Genomic DNA, 25,716 nt, shown 5'->3' with positions numbered 1-25,716 from the left:
AATTGGGCTTATGGATTTACCCTAATTGGGAGTTCAACTGTAAAAATTCAGTGCTAGTTCACAAGCTGTAATGATAACCTACAACAAACATAGATGGGAAAAGGTATGAAATAGTCCAAACAAAAAGACTTACTGATATAACTCAAGGACTGTGTTAAGATCATGCTTAGTAAACCAGAAAAGTGTAGAACCAGAAAGCAGTGAACCAAAACTGGTGTGTTAGAAACTAGACCTAATTGGTGGACAAAATAATGAGGGATGGGCTATTCTCTTTGTGGGTTCTTAAAGAAAGACTTTGGGAGAAAAATTGGCTACTGGAGCGAGCTTCATCATCATGACTATTACCACCTCACCTCCCCGCGCATCTCCTGGAACCCCAGGCCCTCATCATCCTAGTCATGGGAAATGTCCAGGCCAGACCAGGCCAGAGAGAGGGACGCAGATGACATGACCACCTCTACCAGCTCCAGCTGAAGCCCAAACACCCAGGTGGGATGAAATGGGATTTGATTTTAACAGCAGCAGCAATAGCTCCAGCCCATCTCAGCTAACTTCTCTTTTCCCAAAAAGGACAGTTACTACCCTCTGATTCATCTCAGAGACTGTCAGACAAGGTTTTTTTTCCCTTCTAAAAGCTCTCTCCAGCTAAAGGGAAAGGGAACAAGGGATGTTGTTAAAGTGAAAGCTTATTTAATACTTTACATTTCAAATGCTATGGCTGTTTTCCTGCTTTCCTTTATCTTTCATAAAAGGTTAAGATTTTTTAATGCTGTGTTTGCCTTGGTACTACGCAGGCTGAGGTCTCTGTATAACAAACCCTGGACAGTGACTGGGTTATGTTAACACCATTAGCCCATATATTCCATCTTAATTAATACAGCAGCATTACATCCAGCAGTGACCCTTTCTTTGTAAAGGGTCCTAAATACCCTTGCAGACTAGAACTATCCCCAATATGTGTCAGAGACACAGTTTTAAATAATACCTCTCTCTCTGATATAATACTTTTCATCAGTTTATCTCAAAGTGCTACACAATCTTTAATGTGTTTATCCTCACAACAACCCTGTGAGATATGGAAGTATTATTATTATTATTATTAATAATAATAATTAAGTAAAATTATTACTTATGACAGGTGCCAAGTTGACAGATCAGATACAGTTAGCAGTAGTGCAGTGATCAATCATAAAAGCTAACCAACCTGCCTGAATCCTGACCTGACCTGGGAGGACCAATTCTAGAGTAAGAGTATTTCATTCTCCATGTTCATTCAGCCCTTAGCCTCTGCTAAGGCTTCAGAACCTACACAAATTACTGGTGAAATGCTCTATATGCCATTGGACAGAAAATATCATGTTGCCTCTATATAAATCCATGGTACGCCCACATCTTGAATACTGTGTGCAGATGTGATCGCCCCATCTCAAAAAAGATATATTGGAATTGGAAAAGATTCAGAAAAGGGCAACAAAAATGATTAGGGGTATAGAATGGCTTCTGTATGAGGAGAGATTAATAAGACTGGGACTTCTCAGCTTGGAAAAGAGACGGCTAAGGGGAGATATGATTGAGGTCTATAAAATCATGACTGGTGTAGAGAAAGTAGATAAAGAAGTGTTGTTTACTATTTCTCATAACTCAAGAACTAAGGGCCACCAAATGAAATTAATAGGCAGCAGGTTTAAAACAAATAAAAGGAAGTATTTCTTCACACAACACAGAGTCAACCTTTGGAACTCCTTGTCAGAGGATGTTGTGAAAGCCAAGACCATAACAGGGTTCAAAAAAGAACTAGATAAATTCATGGAGGATAGGTCCATCAATGGCTATTAGCCAGGATGGGCAGGAATGGTGTCCCTAGCCTCTGTTTGCCAGAGGGTGGGAATGAGCGACAAGGGATGGATCACTTGATGATTACCTGTTCTGTTTATTCCCTGTGGGGCATCTGGCATTGGCCACAGTCGGAAGACAGGATACTGGGCTAGATGGACCTTTGATCTGACCCAGTAAGGCCGTTCTTATGGCCAATCATAGACATTCAAAAAGACCCTATTAACACATTTATTACATCCATACTAATTGCTTAGATGCAGCTGTCAGATTTGGAGGTTAAAAAGGTCTCACCTATATTTTTTAAAGTGCAAGTGCACTTTTGCACACACAAATGGCCCAATGGGCAAGTGCAAGTGAAAATCCCTGACTTGCATTCCTTTAATGTGCACAGTGTATGCTCACTTTTGCATACACACATTTTAAAAAATTATGACTATGAGGTTGTAAGCCATCCAAAGTCTCATCCATTTCCATAAAGGATATTTTTCCATAAGCAAAAAAATAAGAAAACATTCAGGACCAAATTTTCAAAGCTGGTGTCTACATTGAGCCTTATGGTCTTTGTTTGCTTACAAAGAAAGAAATTTATTCATTCAAGAGTTTGGCCAGAGCTGCAAATGGGGGTCTGTGTGTACAACATATACATATTCAAAGTTTGTAGCCACTATCTGAAAATTAGGCCTTTGGAGTATTGTTAAAATTCATAAGTGGCAGGAAGTTAAGTAGTAAGTTTGGAACTCTGTCTTTAATTTTCATTATTTTGCTCAATAATTGCAACCATAGTTTTTGTTTTATTACCTCTGAATACAAGGTGATTCTACACACCTACATTTCTGCTGCAATACCAAAGCATGATTAGGTAAGTAAACTGTTTCAATGCTGCCAAAAGTAAAAGGTACATGGGACAATACATGTTTGTTGCCCTGTGAACATGAAGCATAATATTTAAATACCAACACTTAAAAATACCATCCTATTCTGCATCAGTAAAGAAGCCGCAGTGAAGTGTTGAAGGGAGAAATTTTAGCTTTGACTCTTTTTTAGCCTCAGCATTACCTTCAGTGAATTTAAATCAGGCTGTTTATATATAGTATTTAGATGATTGTTGTGCCTTAGTTTCCACACCCACAGATTAAAGAACATCATTCTTTAAGCAATTACTGTGTAGCTAATTATTTTTTTTACCTGATTTCCTCCCATGCCATGGCAGTTGAATATACCCACTTTTTCATTTTCCTTGCGGCCCATGTTATCCAAACATTGGTTGGTTTCAACATTTCTGATCTGAAGAAAACATAAAGGTGAAAACAAGTGCAGGTAGTTAAAAGGAAGAGAAAAAGAAAAGAAAAGAAACCAGAAGACACTGGATTAAGACATTAGGATTAAATTTGTAGACCTAGACACTACAGACGCTCTTTGAAAAACATAATTCCAAACCTCACATTTATGTGTGAAAATAAGATAGCTGCATGAGCAACTACCCAACTGAATGTTCAGTTACATAATCCAAATGCACCAATGTTTTAACCTGCAACATGTATGTACGTTCCCAGCTTTGAACAAAGAACATCTCCAAGCACGTGAAAAATATCACAAAGCAGCACATTGTGATTTAAATGATATGTTAATTGTATGTATAAAAATTCACTTCCCCCTCCATGTCAATGGACTGTTTTGCCTTAATTATCTAATAAAATATGATCTTTCCTGAAGAAAGTGATATAGGACAAAATTATTTGTCTTCAAAATTCGTCGTTGTTTTTTAAGTGCAGCAGGGCTGATTCAACTCTCCATCTTTCCCAGGTAGATCCACTGAGTAACACACATGTCCTGTGTGTGGTCCTTGCAGATAAGACCTTTAAAGACTGAGGCCCATCTGCTCTGCACAGACTTTAACAATCTTATGGCACTTTCATAAGTGTAATGGTTTGCCCTGATGCCCTTTGACTAAAAGTGGTTCTCTCTCCTCCACTGTAATACAATATACTGTGCACTTGGTTGTCACCAGCATGTGTTGCCCATATTTTAACACGAGGCTCCAACTAAGCATTTCCCCTTACTCTGACAACCCTTCCATCCTCATGGGTGCACACAATTACAAAGGAGTGAGAAATTTGGAAATCTGTTTATTTTTCTCCATTTAAACAAAACCATTTGCTCAGAGCAATAAATATGGAATAATGCACTAGATGGGAAACTTCTCTTCAATGCACGTTAATAGCATATTTTATAGTTTGCTTCTGAAAACACAATGATGGATTGACTTTCAGTAGTGCTGAGCATACAGAGTTCCCACTAAAGTCAGTGGGAACTTAACATGCTCAAACGGGGAATACTTTTAAAAATCTAGTTGGCACAATCTGGTGTATTCCCAAGGCAAAATATTTGCTCTTCAAGAGTTCTGGTAAGACCTCCCTAGAAAAGATGATTTTGTAGTATCTGGGTATCTGTCTAGGTCCTTATATTGTGTCCATCAACATGGTGCCTGTGTGGCTACTTCCCAGAAAAGTGGGTGAATTCAGAAACAGTCTCCTCAACCCTTTCCTTCACTTTGCAGATAGAACTGAAACAAGTGACACTACAATCCCTTTTGAGGCCCCACCAGCACACCATGTGATACTGTCTGGCACCCCAAAGTTTCAGTGAAGCTGCATGTACAAAGTGTGTAAAGTGCTCACCATACACATAAGTTATTCTTTTATTGATTACCCTTCTTCAGAAGAAAGGGGCTTAGACCCTAAAGAATGTGTCTTACAAATAAAAATTTCCCCCGTCAGTAGGAGAGGGGGAATTTCCAACAGCAGTACACAAAGTAAAATGCATCTTTAGCTCTCACACATCCTTTATGAAAAAACATTGTGATACTGCACAATTCCAAAATACTTCAATGTCTTGATTAAACATTTATATTAAATACAATTATCCATCAGCTGCAATTTCAAATACCACTTACTGAGGCCTAACTGGTACTGTATGTATGGGATAAATCAAGCTGGAATGTAATTAAATCAGAATTAAATCAGCGATACAAGTAAAATCAGATTATTTTAATATATTACACAATGTCAAGGAGGACTGGAAGGGGACTGTCTTTAGAACCTAACAACGTTGCTCCTTAATCAACTAAAGGAGGTCACTATTCACAAACACAAGGCTCTCATTCAAACGCTCAGTGGTGTTATTTTACAGCCCTCTCAGGCCTTACTGGTCCAGGGAGAAAAAGACTCTGACAGGAAATTCAACTAGGGAGTCTTACACAGTGACAGGCTTATCATAAGATATTTGGGATGATAAAGATATTTCTGTTTTTAAATTGCTTTCCTTCCCTCAAAGGAAACCATCAGGGTGTTTGCTCTTAAACAGTTTATTTATTTTAACTCAGGTTTGTTTAAAACTCTGCTGTGCAAGCTAGATGTGTGGCTTTCTGGGGTATCTGAGGTCCATAAGGCTGGGTAATATGCCCACACATCAGCTTGATCTCTTTAGAGACAGGTTGGTCTGGTGTATATGGAAATAAGCCATCTCCTCTGCAGACAGGAGCTATAGAGCTGCTTGGGGGATTGAGTTCATTTATAAGTGAGTAGTGCTACTCCCAGTTCTAGCGCTATCCTTCTTCATCGCCTTCTCTTCTGCAGTCCACAGTCTATAGCAGGCTCTATGTATGACTCAAATGAGGGGAAAGGGAAGGTTCCAGGACTAGGTTGTTCTATTATTAAAAAGCAGAAACAGCTTCAGCTGCTGGGGACTGGGGACTACTCCTATCCTGAGCCAGGGGCAGTTGGACAAGCTGCTCTCCATATGTGGTGGGGGAGAACCCTATCTCACATGGTTGTTGAAGAAGGATCCCTGTCCAAGCTTTATTTGCCTTTTCACAACAGCATCACATTATTCACTCATATTAAATGTGTGATCCACTAGAACGTCTAGATCCCTTTCTGCTGTACTGCCGCCTAGACAGTTATTCCCCATTTTATATTTGATTTTTCATTCCTAAGCATAATACTTTGCATTGTCGTTATTGAATTTCACTTTTGATTTCAGACCAATTCTTCAGTTCATCAAGACCATTTGAATTCTAATCCTGTCCTCCAAAATGCTTGCAACCCCTCCCAGCTTGGTATCATCAGTAAATTCTATAAGTATGTTCTTGTAACACACTGCTGGGAATACTGACAGCTGTGTGCCACTGTTACCAGTCTGCCTGAGCAAGAGTGAGTTTTGCTGGTGATTAGACTGTGTGTCAGCTCCCTGCCACACCAGAATCCCCCACCAGCAAACTCCTCAAGGGCTCTCCTGGCCCAAGCCTTGCCTACCAGGTAACAATCTGTGAACTCCAGCCACCAAACTCCTCAGATATGTTTCTCTGCAGTGCATAGCCCCTGCCATTGTGCAATCACAGAAGATGTTGAGTTCACTGTTCAGTACATCACCGCTTATTAATTTAACTGGGGTAAATATAGCCTTACCTTCAAACACAGCACTGAATTGGTTTATAGAAAAGTACACAAAAGAGCCCTGATTAAGTGATCCCAAAAGGGATCAAGGTAGAGATGTCACAAGCAAATAAAAGTGAAAACATGCATCCAAAAGTCTAAAACTTAATCTAGCAAGATATGGTCTTTGTTCAAGATGGTTTCTCTCACCCCCAGTCTCCTTTCCAGCTTTTTACTGGCAAGCCTGCCCGGGACCTATCAGAGATCAAATTGCTTGGTTTCTCGGTCTCCTAAGGTGGAGGATAAAGATAGTCTCTCTCGCTCCCCACCCTCCTTATATCCCCACAGGAATGTTTTTGTCTTATAAGTCAGGAAGGGCCCCAGGGGATTCAGTCTCCTGTGCATCTCTCTGGGGTGAAGAAGCCCAGTTAATTCTCTGCATATCAAGTTCAGGATCAGGATAGGCCCTGCTGGTTTAGCTCGATGGCTTTGTTTACTGCTAACTGAAGTAAAACTATATTCCTTTGTCTAGGACAGACCTGCTTATCACTTTTACCTAGGCTAGGTTGTCTGGCCTTAAATGTGTTAGTAACATCATACAAAGGGAATTCATAACTCACATATAATGTTATAATATAATACATAACAATGTTATAATGTTAACACTCATCTAAATAGCCTCTAACCTGTTCTTTCTGTGTTTTGGCCTGGGATCCTTCCCCCTTGTTGTTATTAATTGTGTTAAGCATCTGATCACCATTAACATTTTTAGTGAAGACTGAAACCAAAAAGGCATTCAACACATCAGCTTTCTCTGTTTCATCCATTATTTGCTCTCCTTCCCCATTAAGTAATTGACATATACTGTCCTGTGTGTCTCTCACTTCTGCTCTTTTCAAATTTCCAGTATTATTATCTATAGGTGCAAAAATCCACCTTTGCTGCTCAGCTGGCAGCCAACAGCTGAAATTGACAAGCAAGAGTTTTAGTTCACAGATGCTGCTTGAGTTTTTGTTCTCGTTTCCATAGAAACCGAGGCCGTATTGATGAAAATAAGGTGTTTTTAATGACTATTTTAAAATTTTCACATACCCAGGTTTGCCATTCTGACATTCTCTTCCAAAACCTTATTATTTCATGCTTATTAAGTACGTTCTCTCTAACACCATGTTTCTTACTTTTTAAATAGTTAGACTAAAAACCCTACTGTGGATTTTACTTTGCATAGCAATTCCAAATTCTTATAATATTGATGTTACTTTGCTGAATGTAAGAAAAACACAAGTCCTTTTGATTGCTGTTCTACCAGTAGTTATATTTTTGCACAAGTATTTAGAGCTTTTAAAAGTCAGCTCAGATAAAACATAAAATAATATTTTAAATAGTAGGTTATCTGACATTTAAAGAGGTCTCTGCACTTCGTTGCATTAAAATCTGTTGTTTGTTAGGAATGTTTGTGATACTCAGCTGTAAGCTACACCACCAGATGACAGAGCATAAATGAACAAACCAATTTGTCAAAAATGACCTCAGTTATATTGCTCTATCCATAATCACATAAATGCTACTGGAAAGCATTTTCTCCAACTAATGCACATTATTTTCATTTTAAAAGTATTAATCACAAGCATTATTTTTCCCAACATGCTATGCAGTTAAAAAGAGAAACCTTTAGGTATGAACATTTATGAAGAGACATCCCCTTATGAAGCATGCAAAAGAAAAGCAGTATGTTTAAAATAAAAAGATCAGGTGTGGGGAACATTTCAAAGCATTTAATTGAGAACACTGCAGAAACTCTAGCTCATTAGCAATGCCCCCATATGCACGATTTTTTTTTTTACTTAACCAAAAGAAATAATTCATACCTCACCAAGTGAATAATAGCGTCTTGGAATCTGGGAGTCTGGATAGATGTTTTCTAGGTACCATGAAAAGGGTTTACACTTCAGATTTTCTCTTAGTGCTTTTCTGACTGACACATCACCATAATCCACTTTGACAACACCTGGAATTTTTCAGAGAAATACATAATCAATGTATAGTATTCTTTACTGCTACACAAAAATGTCACTGATCATTTTATCATTTTCTAATTCCTATAATTATAGCTTGACAAGATACAATTGCATGTAGCAGCTGTTACAACACTGATATTTTTGCTGCCATCTACTTTAAGAAATTAAAGGCTAACAAAAACAATATTTGTATTATTTATAATTTTCTAATATGGAAAATATAGCCATACAAATGTCTTTGTTCCCATGTTGGATAGTTAATGACATATGGTATGAAATATTATTTATTTAGTAGCTCAGAATCAAAGTTAAATTTGAACTAACCTAAATAACTGAGATCCATATCAATTTATCCAGCTTCATTTTATATAAAAAGATTTCAAAGCAGATAATTTTAAGTTCTATGATTCACACTGTTTTCTTTTGCTTTAGTTTACCAGTGTTTCTATGTGCTTTGATTTTCTAAGAAAGAAAGAAAAAAATAGCCATCTAATATTTAAGTACAGTTTTAAAAGGCATCTTGCTGGTGTGTTCAAATTTAACAAATTGTTTTGAGAAAAATAACTTGAGAGGAAGAAGGATTATTTTATCAAAACCCTCAAAAATTAGTTCATTGTCTTTAAAAAGTTGACCAACTATCATAAAGAACCCACTGTCTTATTACAAATATGGAAGTAACAGTGCTGCCTTTTTCAATCAATTTTGTTACGTCTATGGGAGAAAATCCTGCCTTTCTTTCCCTCTACTCTATGGGTTCATGCTGCCCATGAGAACTAATGCTCCACACCTGCAACATAACCACCAGCACAAGCTGGTGCAGATAGTCTCATAATTTGCTGCTGTTATAAACCAACAGCAAATTACTACTCCTTGGAACAAGAGAAACAAGGAGGAGATTGTACCTTAAAGAGGTGTCCCAGAGGCATAATGCCTCCTGGTGCTACTGTGGCATGGTGCAGTTTAAACATTGCCCCTTACTCACGGATGAGCCTAAAGGCACAGTCAAGTGCTAATATCTGTTCATTAAAATAAATAGAATCACTATACAATCTGCTTTTCTACAGTCAATATATGCTCAGAAAGTCATGTTCTCAGAAATCTAATTTGCATCTTATTTTCATTTTTCTGGTATGGGATTGGACATTGCTCTTGTCATTCCCAGAAGTTATAACACAATTTATCCCACAACCATTGAAATCACTTCCTTGACATTCCTACTTCTTAAAATTTTACACTTTTATGTTTGCAATCTAAATCTGGTTGTCATTATTCACTCTCCCCTCTCCGTTTGAGTTTAACTGTTTCTAAAGGACTTTTCTGGAAAGAAAAGAATGGACCAATATACTGACATGTTCTCTGGAGAATATACAGGTCCCAATTTCTTCTCTCTGTTACATCTATGTAAATCCAAAGTAATTCAATTGATTCAATTACTACAGGATAAGGTGAAATCAATAAGATGAAATTCAATAAAGATAAGTGCAATGTACTACACTTAGGAAGGAAAAAAAATCAAATGCACAAACACAAAATGGGGAATAACTGGCTAGGCAGCGGTACTGCAGAGAAACATCTAGGGCTTATAATGGATCACAAATTGAATATGAGCCAATATTGTGATGCTATTGCAAAAAAGGCAAATGTCAATATAGGGTAGTATTAACAGGTGCGTCATATGTAAGAGATGGGAGATAATTGTTCCACTCTACTTGGCACTGGTGAGACCTCAGCCAGAGAACTGTGTCCAGTTTTGGGTGGCACAGTTTAAGAAAGATGTGGACAAACAGAGTACAAGAGGACAGCAACAAAAATAAGAGGTTAGAAAACATGACCTATGAGGAAAGGCCAAAAAAAATATTCATATTTAGTCTAGAGAACAGAAGGCTGAGGGGGAACATGATACAGTCTTCCAATATGTAAAAGGTTCTTATAAAGAGGATTGTGATCAATTGGCCTCTATGTCCACGGAGCGTAGAAGTAGTAGAAATTGGCTTAGTTCGCAGTAAGGGAGATGTAGGTAGATATTAGAGAAAAAAAAAAAACTCTCTCTCCATAGGGATAGGTAATCTCTGGAACATGTTATGTAGGGAGGTTGTAGAGTCCCTATCATTGGGGTTTTTTAAGATCGGTTAGGCAAATGGTCAGGGATGGTCTAGGTATACTTAATCTTGCCTTAGCATTGGGAGATGTACTAGATAACTTCTTGGGGTCCCTTCTAGCTCTGCATTTTTATGACTCTAAGATCAATGTAATTATGCAATGCAACTGACAGCAGAATTTGTTCCACTGCCGCTAAAGAGCTATACTGTTTCCTGAGGCTCCCAGCTTTAGCATGGTTGATAGCAATTTTTTTTTTTTAGGTCTAGAGTTTCATGAGATAATGGACTTTAAACTCACAACATTCTAATTACCTTTGTATCTCCCCTTTGATTTTGACATGTCTTTAGTGCTTGTTATCTTGAGAGCTGTTAAGCACAAAATCAATGGCGTAGACCATACAAAAGCTTGCAACCCCAGCTTTCAAATGGTATAAAGCATTGCTCTCTATTTCTAGCAGTTAATTTAACTGCTAGAAATAAAGAGCAATGGCTGCCAAAAGCATGCTGTAATCATGCACAAACTACCTTTCCACTTGCCAAAAACTGTAGGGTGCCTTTCTGTGCAGGGGCTTTAGTTCCAAACTTGATAAAGCACAAGGAGATGGGGTTGACAGGCAAGTCTCTTTGTATTTGGAAAAAGAGAATGGGTCCTCGGTCTGGGGGTAATTAGCAGAAGATAAATAAAGGCTATAATCCACTACAAGATACATTTGCCTCTCAGTCACATTCTAGATCAGGTTTTCCTAAGATAGAGATGTCTTGAGGCTGCAGTGGAAAATATTTGCAATACAGCTCTGGCTTAAAAGGGTTTAGTTGTTCAAAAAAAGTTTTGGATAATTCTTAAAATGAAGACAAATTGTATAAACCCAGAAAAATGAACTCTGACAATATATTAGCCATCTCATTTTTTTATCTTTTGAGTTTGACTAATGAAAGTGTGTTTCACAGCTACAAAAATTTTCTTGACAGTTATCTAATCATATTAATGATACACACCAATGGTAATTTTCAGTTTATATAAAAATAAGCTTGCTGATTTTGCATTTCATCAACATTCCTATTTGTTCATACAAACAGAAAGTCTAATCATGTTAGTGAACTTTATACTGAATGAATTAAAAAACCTAATGTGACAGTGGAAAATTACTACTACTCTGTCTCATCTTATCTGAGAAATAACATTCTAACTGACTTTATGGCTCACCTTTGTTTGGAATAAAAAGATAAGAGATTCTGTGGGGTTCAGACTTGAATGAATAAATATTTCTATTTGTTATTTTATTTACTGTCAAAATTTAACAGCTGTTTGAAGTGATAATTGCCTCCCTCCTGCATGTACCGTATATACTCGTTCATAAGCTGAATTTTTTTAGTAAAAAAAGGGAAGCACCAGAGAAGGGGGTCGGTTTTGAATGGGTATAGAGAGGGAGAGGTGGGACACAGCCCCTCCCCCCAACAGAGGAAGCAAGGAGAGGCAGCACAGCCAGCAGAGCCAGAAGGGAAGAGGCGGGGCCAGAGTCTCTCCGCTTCTGGCCACGCTGCTCTCCCACCAGCCTCCGAAGCAGCTGCAGCTCCAGGGCTGGCAGGCTGCAGCCGTGCCGCTCAGCCCCACCCCCCAGAGCAGGCTGTGGCCATGCCGCCCGGCCTGCCAGAGCATGCTGCGGTCATGCCACCCGGCCCAGCCCACTGGACGATGCTGTGGCCGCGCCACCAGGTCTGGCCCGTCAGAGCAGGCTGCGGCCGCGCTGCCCAGCCTGCCAGAGCAGCTCCAGCCAGGCCAGAGACATCCTCCCCTGACCCTCCCCAGATAAGGTGGGAAGGGATGGGATGGGGAGAGTGTGGGGGTCCCGGGCTGGGGTGGGGTCATGTGAGGGGTGGTCACAGGGGTTACTCCCCTGACCCCCAGCTTCCCCCCCAAAAAAACATCTCCCCACCAGTTGCTGTCCCGGCCCGTCGGGGTAAGCAGCTGGCGCACCGGGACACTTTGTTTACTTAGGTTTACCTCCGTGCCTGTGGACGCTCGAGATAAACAAACCATCTCGGCCCCCCAATGGCTTATCCTGATGGCCCGGGAGCCAAAGTTTGCTGACCCCTGAATTATAGGGTCGGCTTATGAACGGGTCGTAAAAATTTTCAATTTTTACTTATCCATCTTGGGGGAGGGGGGTTGGCTTATAAACAAACCGGCTTATGATCGAGTATATACGGTATATTTGGAAGTTAAAGAAATTAGTTTTGCATTTTGTTCTGAAAGTATTAAGGCCTGTTTTCATTCTTGACTTATCTGTTGTGTGAGTAAATTCTATAGTCCAGGGCCAGCTCCTGTATCTTCCACTAATGAGCCTTGCTCTACTGGTCAACACTTTCATGGTTCCAATGGAATCTACCTGGTGTGAGCAGTTATAACTGAGGAGGGAGAGGCATTCCCTTAGATACGTAGGGCCAGTTCCATGGATGGCTTCGAATGTTAGGCCTGAGACCTTCCACAGGCCTCTCTATGCAAGAGGAACCCAGTACAGAGAGCACAGCTTGGTGGAGATGTGTTCATAGCGACCTATGTTGCTAAGCTGGGTTACTGAATTCTGTACTAGTTGGTGTTTTTCAGGGCGTGCTGCTTCATTCCTAGAGATAATGGGCTGCAATACTCAAACATACAGGTCATGTAGCCAAATCTATGTCCAATAGAATGGGACAATCTCTGGCCACTTATACATAGATATAGGTAATTTTTTTTGCCACAGTGGCTATATGGACTTCAAGAGGGTTGTGCATGGTCATGGGGTCCTCCCATGCAGATCAGATTGTATGATTGGGACCTAAAACAGAGGTTCTCAAACTTCTTTTACACAGTGTGGGACACAACTCAATAGGGAGACTGCCTCATGGATACCTCCCTTCCTATTTATCATCAGATAGCATCCATCTGGCAATGACAGTAATTCATTATATGTAAGGGCATTAACAGATAAGAACTCAAAGCATTTCAAATGAGTTATAATAAGCACCATGTGAGCATGCGATACTCTGCAGACCTTCAACAAGGGATGCACAGTTCAGTTTGAGAACTGATGCGCTCAACACACAAAACAGATGAAGGGAGAGGGGAAATCCAAACAAGTAGGGTGGCTAGATGTTGGCTGGCTACATCCTATTAGTAGATTCCCATTCAAATTAAAGGAATATATAGACTGTCTCCAACTATCTCACAACTTCGCAATATTTAGTCTATTGACTTCTTGTGGATATCATGATAGATGAACATGCACAGGCAGGATTTGAATGAGAAGGCAGTAGTCTTGTGAACCAGATACAGGTGGGTGTTCCATATGTAGGAGACAGCATGAAAGAAACCACATACATGTCTGCAGTCAAAGCAAACAAATATATATATTATGGGCCAAATTCTGCCCTTGATAGTGTGCACATTAAGGTCAGTGAGAGAAACAGGTCATCTCCGAACAAAATATGGCCCCAAATCTGAATTATGACTTCACAAACAAGTAATTTCAAGGCTTGCAAATGTTTCTACAGCCTGTGATTTTTCTGTGATTACTGCTCCCTTATTTCATTAAACTGTTTTATTTCAGTTAGTTTACCACATTGCAGCCTAATATTGAAAAAATGAGGCATTAGCCACTTGAACTGATTATTTTGTTTGCAACACACAACAATCTGAATCTTCATTTTTAAATAGCTGCACAACAGTATATGCTATTGCATTATAACTGCCAATGTATTGCCCAGTTGCATTTAATTTCCTAACTATAATGCATCTGCAGAAGTGACACTACCCGGAGCAGACTGTCAATTATTGTAGCCTTTACACATTCTCACATGGTTAGTAGAAAGAAATCCACACTATAACATTCATATATGTTTCACTGAATAAGCTTCCTGATAATTAGTCAATCTCAATAAGAAACGCATTTGATGCTATTTTAGACAAACCATGTAACACAAATTGGAAACGGAAGTATAAACGTTTTCTGATTGAAATTTGACTGCATATCTCTTGCTATACGAGAGGGCTGTGAATGCTATTAATTGGCTAGTAGGGGGTGTTAAGCATACACCTATTGGAAACTTCTTTTTGGAAATAAAGCATGCCATTCCTTTGATATGCCCAATTACAAATGAGGAAAATGGAAGTGTCCTAAACATGGGTCTTGACTGGGCAAGTAGCAGTATCATTGCCTATCAACATTTTCCACTGTCAGATATTCCACAAAGGGTGGGAGTTGCAAAAGCACACAGTGTTGGCCCAGCCTGTTACCACTGACTTAAATGGTAGAAAAGTCAATCAACACCAAAAGCTTCAGAAAAGCCCACCCAGAATGTATGCTGAGACTGTATAAGTACAATTGATGAGGTAATGTGCACACCGCTCAGCTTTAGAACTTTTCAGCAACTAGTCAAAAGAACAAAATCCAGTCATAATGAGAAGAGAAGTGTGTCAGGCATACAATTTTAGTACCAAAAGGAGGGAATCTTTATATATCCAACATCTTAACCTTCACACAGGGAAATATGACAAGCTGACATTCTTTTCATTTTCTACTCCCTTATCAAGTTGACTTTTTTTTTTTTTTTTTTTGCAGGTTTGCCTATCATTTGTCAAAGAGGACCACAATAGTCATCTAACAACGGGCAATGCCAGTTCTGCTGGCACCCATTCAAGACCTCAGGGAAAGAATGGGCCAGTCAAGGTGCATTGAAATAATGGGAGGAAGCATGCAGGCCATTCCAAGGACACTTGCTATATTGTCCTATTTGAGTTATTTTAAAACAGGGAATTAAAAACAAACAAACTAACAACAAAAACAATGACTGACTAGAGCTCATGCTGAAGAAGTAACTGCCTATAATCTTGAGTCTGCTCTCATTTTATATGCAGTATAGTTATAGCTGTGTCGGTCCCAGGATATTTTGGAGACAAGGTGTGTGAGGTAATATTTTTATAGGATATAAAAATATTTTTATATCAGCCACCTTGTCTCTCTAATTGTAGATGACAGATAGTAGTGACTGGTCTTCAACTCTACCTCTTGGAAAACTATTTGTCTGTTTAATATAACACTCAGTGCTAGTAAAAGTTTGATTCATCATGTTACTCTCAATTAGAACCCTTTGGACTACCCCAACAATTAATCCTTTGGTGTTTGCAGCCTTCAGATACTAATAGTTATTGTAATCACTTGAGTCCTCATCTGGTCAAGTTATACTTGTTTAGCTCAATTTTTTTTGTCCTTGTCTGAATTCCATCAACTCTCTAGATACCATGGGGTAGTGAGATGATTAGAACTGATAGGGAATTTTTTGACAAAATGTTTTTCCGTTGGAAAATGCAGATTTGTCAAAAGTGAATCATTTTGTACAAGCATGTCAATGTTGACAAATTTTTATTTAGGAAAAAAAATACTACATGAACCCAGTCCTTCAAGCAATCCACATGCAGAACTCCAATCATAGTAAATAGGGAGCTAACAGGAATGGTCCAAAATATTAAAGACAAATCAAATAACGATTAAATTAGGCCAATGATGTTTTTATTTTATTTCTATTCCATAGGGCATTTTATATTATTTAGAGTGTTTTCAGACTCTTGGTTTTTAAGGAAAGGTCTCTTCTCTCTCAATAGAAACAGCTGCTTAACTGGGACAATATGCCATCCATCAGGATATCCTAACAACTGCTGATTCTACTGTATTTGAAAAAAGAGTAGTGAAGAAGTTTAGCATTCGGGTTGTTATTTAATACTTTGTTTTATGAAACAGCAGGCAGGCAGTCCACAAGTCAGAATTGCCACCTAGGAAATTTTCAAACAAAATAATATAAAATGAGAAGTACAAAAAGTTAAACACTTCTGCCCTAGTTATACTGCTTTAAGCTCTATTTTAACCTGTGTTAGTTAAAACACATTAGCTAATTTTAAGATGTGTTAGCTATCTTTCTAATCTATACATGTCTGAGTTGTAGGTACATGGTATTAAGATTCACACTTGGGCCCTACTCTCTGCCTAAATCAGAACGGGAAAAACTCTAAAAAAAGCTACTGAACAATTAGGATGTAGACCAATTGATCCTGGGACATGTTCAGTAGAAGTACCAGGATAATGTTTAGAGCAACTAAAGAGTAGGCCTGGTTGAATTTTTTCCATGCAAAGTTCTTTCATTGAAAAATGCCCTTTATTTCAAGATCAAAAGTTGCACAAAATATTGTCGGTATATTTCATGCCATGAAAAAACGTGCTTTCCCTCCTGATATTTTGTTTTCCATTTTCTTTTTTATTATTATTAAGAATATTATCAAGAAATTTTTTTACTAAAACTGTTTTTTGTAAATAAAAAATTTCAATAACCATTTCAATAAGTGTTTTGGATAGTATTTTTGATCATTTGGGGAAAATATTAAAGAAAAAACAGGGACAGTTTTTGAACATGTCAAAACAAAAACAACTTAGAACATTTTTGTGAAAATATGTTTTGGTTTTTGGCCCCTAACTAGCAATGGTGCAATCACCAAAGCTAAATTCACCTTTCTATGGAAAGCTGGGGTAACACCCTCCACACCTGAAGTGTGGCTGTGCAGGGAAGCTACCTAATAATGGCCCATCAGGGTGACCTCTCCCCCTGCAGAGTACTGAATAAGGGCTACACCAAGGGTAGGCAACCCATGGCACGCGTGCCAAAGGCAGCACGTGAGCTGATTTTCAGTGGCGCTCACACTGCCCGGGTCCTGGGCATCGGTCCGGGGGGCTCCGCATTTTAATTTAATTTTAAATGAAGCTTCTTAAACATTTTAAAAATCTTATTTACTTTACATACAACAATAGTTTAGTTATATATTATAGACTTATAGAAAGAGACCTTCTAAAAACATTAAAGTGTATTACTGGCACGCGAAACCTTAAATTAGAGTGAATAAATGAAGACTCGGCACACTACTTCTGACAGGTTGCCGACCACTGGGCTACACACTGATCCTATATATAGGCCTCAATAGAGGGAGGCATCGGGGACAAGTCAGGATGGAAACCATAAAATATGCTATCAGGCAGGATCAGTGACCCTAACACCAGCCAGCAGAATGGAATAGTAGCTGAGATGATTGGCCGGGGTGGGAAGGTGGCTACCCTGTGACCTCCTGGCTCTGGATCCACACATTGCACCCCTCACCTGCAAAAAAGCTTCATTTCTGAGAATGCATGTGGGTAAAGTGAATTTTACCCTGATAGCAGGTAATAAAAATAAAACCTGTACAAAAAAACCTTAAATAACATTGTGCTTCCCTTATACAATTTAAAATATGCATTATGCTTTTATTATTTTTGTTTGCTTATTCATTAGTTAAATCCCCCAAATAGATATAGCCTAGATAGGTCAGCATTTAGAAAACAGAAAAAACTCTAGACTATGTAGCAGTTCTACACTACATGTATAGTGCTTACTTAAACACATAAAGGCACTTGTATATGCAGTGAATTGTACACCATTCTTTACACACAACATCCAGCAGATGGAACTGTTTTCCCATTAAAAACTGGAGCCTGGTAGTCAAAATTCATTAGAGATGGATGGAGATGAAATACGTGCTACTGGTAGGTACTGTTACTATATGCACAAACCTGCAGGTCTTACTCAGGCAAAGCCATTGGAGTCAAAAGGATGAACCCTGCAGTCTTTATTGAGTCAAAATTTTGACATGAATTCTCAGTGAGAATTGTTGGATTAGATCTTATGCGTTGAATTAGTCACTGCTCAAGCGTTCAGCTATTTTATATCTAACCCATATAGTAGCAATGCCAACTCTCACAAACTGTAATACAAGCCTCTCAATATTTGATGACTTTCTTAAACTCCCAAGTCCTGGAATCATGTTGTTATCTGATATTCCTTCTTTCCTACCATCCTTCCTTTAAAGTACATTTCTAGCCATCAGCATTGTGGAGAAAAGCTCAGGCAAACAAAAAAAATTCAATTAAAAAAACCCCTCATGTTTGTTAAGCCAATCTTACAATTGCTTGTGGCTGACTAATAATATTTGAGCACTTAAGGGCTGGAAATACTGTTGTGATGTTCCTAAAACACAAGAGTGTAGCTTTTCATTTCAATTAGATTTTGTTTGTTTGGGAGGTGGGGGGGGAGGAGAGAGAGACAGCGTGAGATAGCATGCGCTCATGCACAGGGAGTCATGGTGAAAAAAATCTAACATCTTTGAGTTAATAATATAATGCTCACTGTATTCTCTTGTGCTGAGAAAGCCCTGTCACCTCGTAGCATATTCGCTTTTATGTGAGAAAAAGGGCCATGTCCCCTTGCATTTTTATTTTATTTTATTTTTTAAGTTTGCTACTCTCTGTGCATCTTTGTTCTCTATGTGCCAGACTCCTAGGTCTGTAAATGGAGGACAGCTATATGAGGGAAGAGGTTCAGCAAAGCAGCTTGTTCCATCCCCACTCCCTAGGACTTGCGGAGGGATTACTGCAGTAATCAAAGTGTGGGGGAAATTGATGGGGCCGGCACTGAAAGGGGAACAGTCCTAGCAGCAAGGAAGGGAGACATTTGCCAAGGGACAATAGGTAGCTCCTCCCCCCCCCCGGGAGTCTCTGGCACCCATTGGCCAGCTGAGGGAAAGAGGTACTGATTGGCCAGCATTCTCCAGTTCCCAGGACTTAGCCCAGCACAGGGGCCATGTGGAGCCCCTTTTGGCTCCGTTCCAGCAGCCCACCCTACCCACCTGAACCAGGAATGGGAACCCAGCCTGACAGATGCTGCAGGATCTAGCTGATCTCCTGTTCAGAGGGTCAGGAAGGAATTTTTTTCTCCCATGGGCCAATTGGCGTAGGACCAGAGAATTTTTTACCTTCCTCACAGCACCTGCAAGACACAGTGGGTTAAGTAGGAACACACTTAATACCCAGCTGATTTACTGGGGTGGAGTTGTTTACTTATCACAACTTGGGGCCAATTTCCCATGCAGTTAAGAGACTAAAGTGAACAGTTCCCAGAGGTAAGAAACCTGGTATTTTGGTGATGGGCCTTGGGCTCATGTGATAGGGTGAGACCTTGTGGCCCTTGCGAGCCAAGGTCCCCACCCTGCTGAACCCTCTGTCCCCTTCATATGGAGAGAGCTGAGTCTGGGGTGAGGGGTAGGCTGAGGAGAGCCTACCCTGTGATATGGGTTATATGGTAAGGAGCCCTGTAACCCTAGCACTGGAACCAATTAAATCCCTGGTGTAGGTCAGTATGGGTGATGGGGGGAGGGGTAGCGCCTCTCCCTTGTGTTAAAGTTTAATAAAAGTTACCACCTGCTGCTTAATTCCATGCATGTGTCTGTGCTCATTTTGTCACTGTCCACATCAATGCCAGTTAGGGTCCATTCTGAAGGTCATCTTATGATGTGGAAACTTGTCCAGGAGATATATTATAAAACTCCGATTTATAAGCAGTTCCATGAGGTAAAGGGGTGCATAAGGACACTTCCCCTCATTAGTCTCTGATGGGTTTAATGTTTCCCAAATAGGTTATTATCCTAGGATAACTTTTCCTTTGCAGCACACTGAGAGCCTTCTCTTTCACCTCAGAGTGCTTAACCCTGTGATTCAGTTAATTAGCATCTGGTTAGTGTGTATTTCTTTTGCTGAAGTTCTGATTACACATGTTGAAACTCCCTTGTCAGGAAGCCTGGTAATATAACTACAATTATGGTTTTTCACCTCCAAGACATGCAGTTATTTTTGACAACCGTAAAGGTCTTCAGAATGAAAGTGGAATCAAGTCTAAGAAGAACGTCATGTTCAAATGTCTGAGCTGTTGCTTGTGATGTGAAATGTTCTCTTCTGTAATTTTCCATGCTAGATCAGAGTAGTGTATTCAAATATGTCAAAAACGTCCAGTCTAATGGTAACATGAGGAGCTATCACATTGGAGATGCGAAGCTTATCTGGGAGATTGTTTCCTCACTGTCAGACTGATATGGGAACAGGAAATGCTCATATTAGCAGCAGTACCAGTATAGCTCTCAGACAGCCTCTGGGAAATGGAGACACAACTAAAATATAGATTAACTTTGCTTTAATTTTGTGAAACATCTGTTGATTGACATACTGACCGCTCTGCACCTTTTAGCAGGAGGTTTTCGGGTTGGTCTGGCCGAGTGAAAGGAACAGTGCTTTATGGCTGGGGGTGGGGAGATGAAAACTGCTGCAAAAGAGGCCCAGTGGTCGCTGACTCATCCCCTGGGAATGCAGGGTTTGAATTGGGGCAGCACAGTGCCGCCAGGAGCCTTCCTTTTACACAGACCAAGGCTGAGGCAGGACCCACCCTCCCTCCCTCCCAGGTGGCACAATATCCGGTTTGGTCAACACCTGCTGTAGGCATTACACTAGCGGCCTCTTTTTTAAGGGGGCTGGGAAGGAATTTTTCCCTTACCACCAAATTGGCTTGGGTGCAGCTGGGTTTTTTTCACCTTCCCCACAGTGGGTTTCAGGAAGGGCTCTGTTCATGCATGGCATGATGGGAGGTAGGCCATGATACGTCACAACTCATTATTTAAGTGTAGGACGATTGTCCAGTGCAGGTACTCCATAGGAAAGGTATACAGTGACCAGATAAATGGCTTGGAAAAGGACTTAAAAAGGGGTGTTCATTAAAGAAAGGAAAGGGGAGTGGTTGGGGCTCCTATGGTTGGTATGGCAGGGAGCCAACCCCCCATTCTTATAGCCCACCTTAACCCTCCTAACGAGACGGGGGTGATGGTAAGGTCCCGGCAATGGATTTGCTGGAGGACCATGGATGGAAAAAGAGTGGGAGCTGGTAAAAGCCCCCCAGGTAATTATGGAATAAACATGGGGGTTACCTGCACTGTACACTGTTATCTGCTAGGTAGTCCCAGACATCTAATGATAAAGTTGTGGCCTGATTAAACCAATATCAAATGTTTCATGTCCTACCTTTGGCATAGCCAGACAATTAATATTCAACAACAAATGAAAAAATATTTTCGCTTTAAGATGCAATAGTTTTTGATGCAGTGGGTCAGGGAAACTGTATAAATACATGAGGAACAATAAACTTTTTCAAGCATTGTTCTTGGGTCAATGATCAGAAAGAAAATGCATTAGTAACTTAGTGTCAGAAACACCACATGCCAGCACGCTTACTTATCTGCACCCAGAAACTACAATCCCTAAGCATTATCTTACCTGCACCCACTAACACCTACAAATCCCACCTGCCAGATGAAAGGCCACCACTTAAAATGCAGTATTGTTCTGAAAAGGAACTCTGTAGAACAAGTCAGACCTTGTGACTTTACTGACTAAAATAAATTTATCATTTTTACTCCTTTTACCACTAAAGAGGCAAAAGAGTTGAGAGTGTATGGATTGGTTTCCACTCTGGCTCATGCATAATCAACGGAATGGTTAACTAAGTTCTGTTTGCAAAATCTTTGTTGTTGATAATTATTGGTGATACATGAATCAAAAAAACCCATCTTGATTTTCAGAGCTCTGGTGGAATTTGTAGGGATGGCAGTTTGAGAAGCCTCTTGTTAATTGTAAACTGTGCACATTTGATCTGGAAACCACCATTTGCACTTTTTGGGAAAAAAAGTCACTTTTCAATGTCAAACAACATTTTAAGGAAAGTATCTGATTGTATTGGGGTGGGTAGTGAAGGAGAATGGTTATCTGCCTACTCCAGGGAGAAGGCACGCTTGCAGGTTTTTTTTTCTGTGTGGCTTAGAATTCTGTCTGTGACCTAGCCAGCCCACTTTTGGGCAAAGGCCTCAATTTTAGGGAATTAAAAGCAAAATACAAATATTTTTTCTCAGTGTTTTCATATTTGCAGATAACACATTAAAGCTGAACACCAAGGAACAAAAGATGATAAAATGATTATAACATTTTAGATCACAAGTGGTACAAGAGAATAAATTTGATGTTGGTCTTTTTATGATCCAAATCAGAAACACTGCCTCTCAACTCAAACACCATGTGACTTATAGGAACAACGTCTAGTTTTTGTTTCACTGGATGTTTCATGCTGTGCCTTTTTTCACTGCGATCTGCTAATCTCCGATTAACTACATTCTCAGTGTGATCTCACTCACAAATTGAAAATTCTACCACAGTACATACAATCAGGAGATTTTGATAGCTTCTCCTTTGTATTGTATTAAAAAAAACAAAACCCAGAACAACTCAGCTATAAATATTTTTCATTTTAGGCTACCTAATCAGATTGGCTTATCCAGAACTCCATCACCTTATACACATGCATGCTAGCACACACGTATATTCTTTTTACTTTGAGCAATAAACTAATTTGTATTGATTTTGAGTAAACCTTTATATTCCCCTCTGCTCAATTTAAAACCAAGCTATTATGAATCAATACATTAATGTCACTGTGCACCCAATAATCAATTCTTGGAGGAGTTAGGGGGAAATAAGAAAATAATTCAAGTTCAGTAAATGTTTAAATTTAAATAAGAAAATGTGAGTAAAATGTGCTTGATGGCAAGTAGACTGAAAGAATCGCATGATTTGAACATAATATTTGAGGCTATAGAAAAAGTATAGTTTGTAAAAGAATGGATTTAAATATTTCGGGAAACTGAGCTGATTAGATGAAAAAGCCAATGATTTTCAAGTGGTAACAAACTAGATATGGGGCATTGCATTACACCTACTTTTGGCTAACTAGAATATACTGCAAATGGTTGGAAGGAGGATATAGTTTCAAAATTGGCTAAATGTACTGTTTTTGTGAGACAAGATGGCATAAACTAATTCATAATGATAAAGATAGAAGTGCTATGCATTTGGAACAAAGTACAAGGTGATGAAGCTGGGGATTTTACTATTTATTACCATAGTGCTTAGAGGATTAGGGACCTGTTGGGCTACCATTTGTACAATGAGTAAAAGACAAGCTTTGTCCCAAATAGCTTATTTTACGAGTCTCAAATGGAGAGCAAAGAGAGGAGGGGGACAGATCAGGAATGGAATCTTGGGGTAATTTTGCAACTAATTTCAAGGCATCTGCACAATACTTCACAGCATTTATTATTTTTAGTGAAATCTGTCCCTATACTAAGCAGCCTCCTGTCTTAAGAGAGGTGTGTGTGTGTGGTGGGGGAGGGGAATGATATGGGATGTACTAACGTTTTGATGGCATGATTTTAGGGCAGTTGCAATTCCTCATGAGTGGCTAAGGTGATCCAGCAAGTGATCCAGGTCATTATTCAAGTTGTTCCCAAAAAATCATTTCCACAATCCCACACCATCATGTAATCTGTGTATGTCACATACTTTGCAGAAAATATTACGGTATTTAGAAATCTACTGGAGAGTTTTAAAACTTGATTGACACTGATTTTCATATCCCTGTGTCTGCAAACCTGGATTCAAAAGGCGAGGAAAGTTGGCTGAAATGATCTTTAGAAACTAAAAAATTCTTTACACTAGCTCTTTGATTCATAATAAGTATACTCATTTGAAGCTGTGATACATTAGAACCCACCAGAAAAAGAAGTGTCGTATCCCACTGGAAACATTTGAAAGCTAGAGTAAAGTTCTGCAGTAGAGTAATCAACAACCACCACCCTTTTTTGTTCATAAATCTTTGTCAAGAGATTTTGATATTTATCAATTGTTATTCAGTAACATTTAATAGCGTTTCATGCACATAAATGTCAGTTTATGGTTTGCACACAAACAACGTTTACATCTTTGCTATTTGCTATTACTGCTATGGCTACAACTAATAGTTTATGTATCTCTCTCTCACCACCCGCCCCCATTATGGGATGCATACATGAAATTATTTAAATGTATGGCAAATATTTTTGCCCAGTATAAATGGAATCTTAACTTAAACTTGAATGCAATCCTGCTCACACTGTATTCCTGGAAGTACAAAGGTGACTACTAGAATTAGAGAAATATTAATAAACCTGACTTCAACACCTTACACCTTAGCAAAATAAAAAAAAAATGTAGGATTTGGAGCCTCATCAAGTTAAAGAAATACTAAAATAAAAATGGCACAAGACTGTCTAACCATCTGAGATAGCAACTTCTTGAAAAACAGAATGTCATCACAGATCGAAGTTGAGAAAGATTAGCCTCTGAGCAGACAGATTAATTTTATATCTTTCTCTAAAGATCTAACCCCAAGACACGTACCTCTGCTGGGTGGTGATGGTGGGGAAGTAGCAGAAATCTTCAAGGGAAAGATGAACACACTTTTCATATAATCATATGGCCAAATTGTGCTCCCATTTTCTCTGGTGAAAATCCAGAACTACTTTGGTGAAATAACTCCACATTTACGGTGGTGAAACGGTAGAATTTAACCCATATAATTAAAAGAATTGAAATATCCAGTCCATCTTCTAGATCAGTGGTTTTCAAACTTTTTTTCTGGTGACCCAGTTGAAGAAAATTGTTGATGCCCACGACCCAACTGAGCTTGGGATGAGGGGTCTGGGAGGGGACTCCGGGGTTTGGGGGGGCTCAGGGCTAGGGCAGAGGGTTGGGGTGCAGGAGGGGTTAGGGCTCTGGGCTGGGGGTGCAGGCTCTGGGGTGGGGCCAGAAATGAGTAGTTTGCTGTGCAAGAGGGGACTCTGGGTTTGAGGGGGGGGCTCAGGGCTGGGGCAGGGTATTGGGGCATGGGGTCGTGGCGCAGGCTTACCTCCAGGGGCTCCCAGTCAGCAGCACAGTGGGGGATGCAGAGGCAGGCTTCCCGCCTGTCCTGGCACTGCAGACTATGCTGTGCCCTGGAAATGGCCAGCAGCAGGTCTGGCTCCTAGGTGGAGGCACACAAGCAGCTCCGCGCGGCTCTCGCCCACAGGCACCACTCCCCTCCTCCCCCCGGCTCCCATTGGCCAGGAATCGGCCAATGGAAGTGCGGAGCCGGTACTCAGGGCAGCACGCAGAGCCCCGAGACCTCCCTGCCTAGGAGCCAGACCTGCTGCTGGCCACTTCCGGGGAGCAGTGTGATGTCAGAACAGGTAGGGACTAGCCTGCCTTAGCTGGGCAGCACTGTTGATGGGACTTTTAACGGCCCAGTTGGCGGTGCTGACCAGAGCCGCCGCGACCCAGTGCCTTCCATTCCGCGACTCACTACTGGGAAACGACCCATAGTTTGAAAACCATTGTACTAGATAATGAATGATTAGTCTCCACGTGTAATTTTCTCTTTTTCTCCTTGTCCACTCTAATTTTAAACTACATTAAAAAAACTACATTAAAAGAATATTCTTTAGGTTTGCAAAGTCAAGTACTTGAATGTTAGGTAATGACAGATTTCTGCTTGCCC

The 25,716-nt window shown here is 39.9% G+C and overlaps 1 protein-coding gene across 1 annotated transcript in view; it reads right to left on the bottom strand.

The window, feature by feature from the left end:
* The window catches only part of GALNT13 (polypeptide N-acetylgalactosaminyltransferase 13), a 309,560-nt gene that overhangs the window by 56,130 nt on the left and 227,714 nt on the right, over positions 1-25,716 (bottom strand). The window contains exons 8-9 of the mRNA XM_029910591.1: positions 8,138-8,277; positions 3,022-3,120 (exon numbers count right to left, since the gene is read on the bottom strand). Coding sequence (XP_029766451.1) covers positions 3,022-3,120; positions 8,138-8,277 — 239 coding nt within the window. The remainder of the gene's footprint in view (positions 1-3,021; positions 3,121-8,137; positions 8,278-25,716) is intronic.

This window comes from Terrapene carolina, unplaced genomic scaffold (genome assembly GCF_002925995.2).
Source record: "Terrapene carolina triunguis isolate 2854851 unplaced genomic scaffold, T_m_triunguis-2.0 Scaffold62, whole genome shotgun sequence".
In the NCBI taxonomy this organism is placed as follows: Eukaryota; Metazoa; Chordata; order Testudines; family Emydidae; genus Terrapene; species Terrapene triunguis.
The sequence above is the reverse complement of the archived record's forward strand: the minus strand, read 5'-3'. Positions and strand labels throughout refer to the sequence as shown.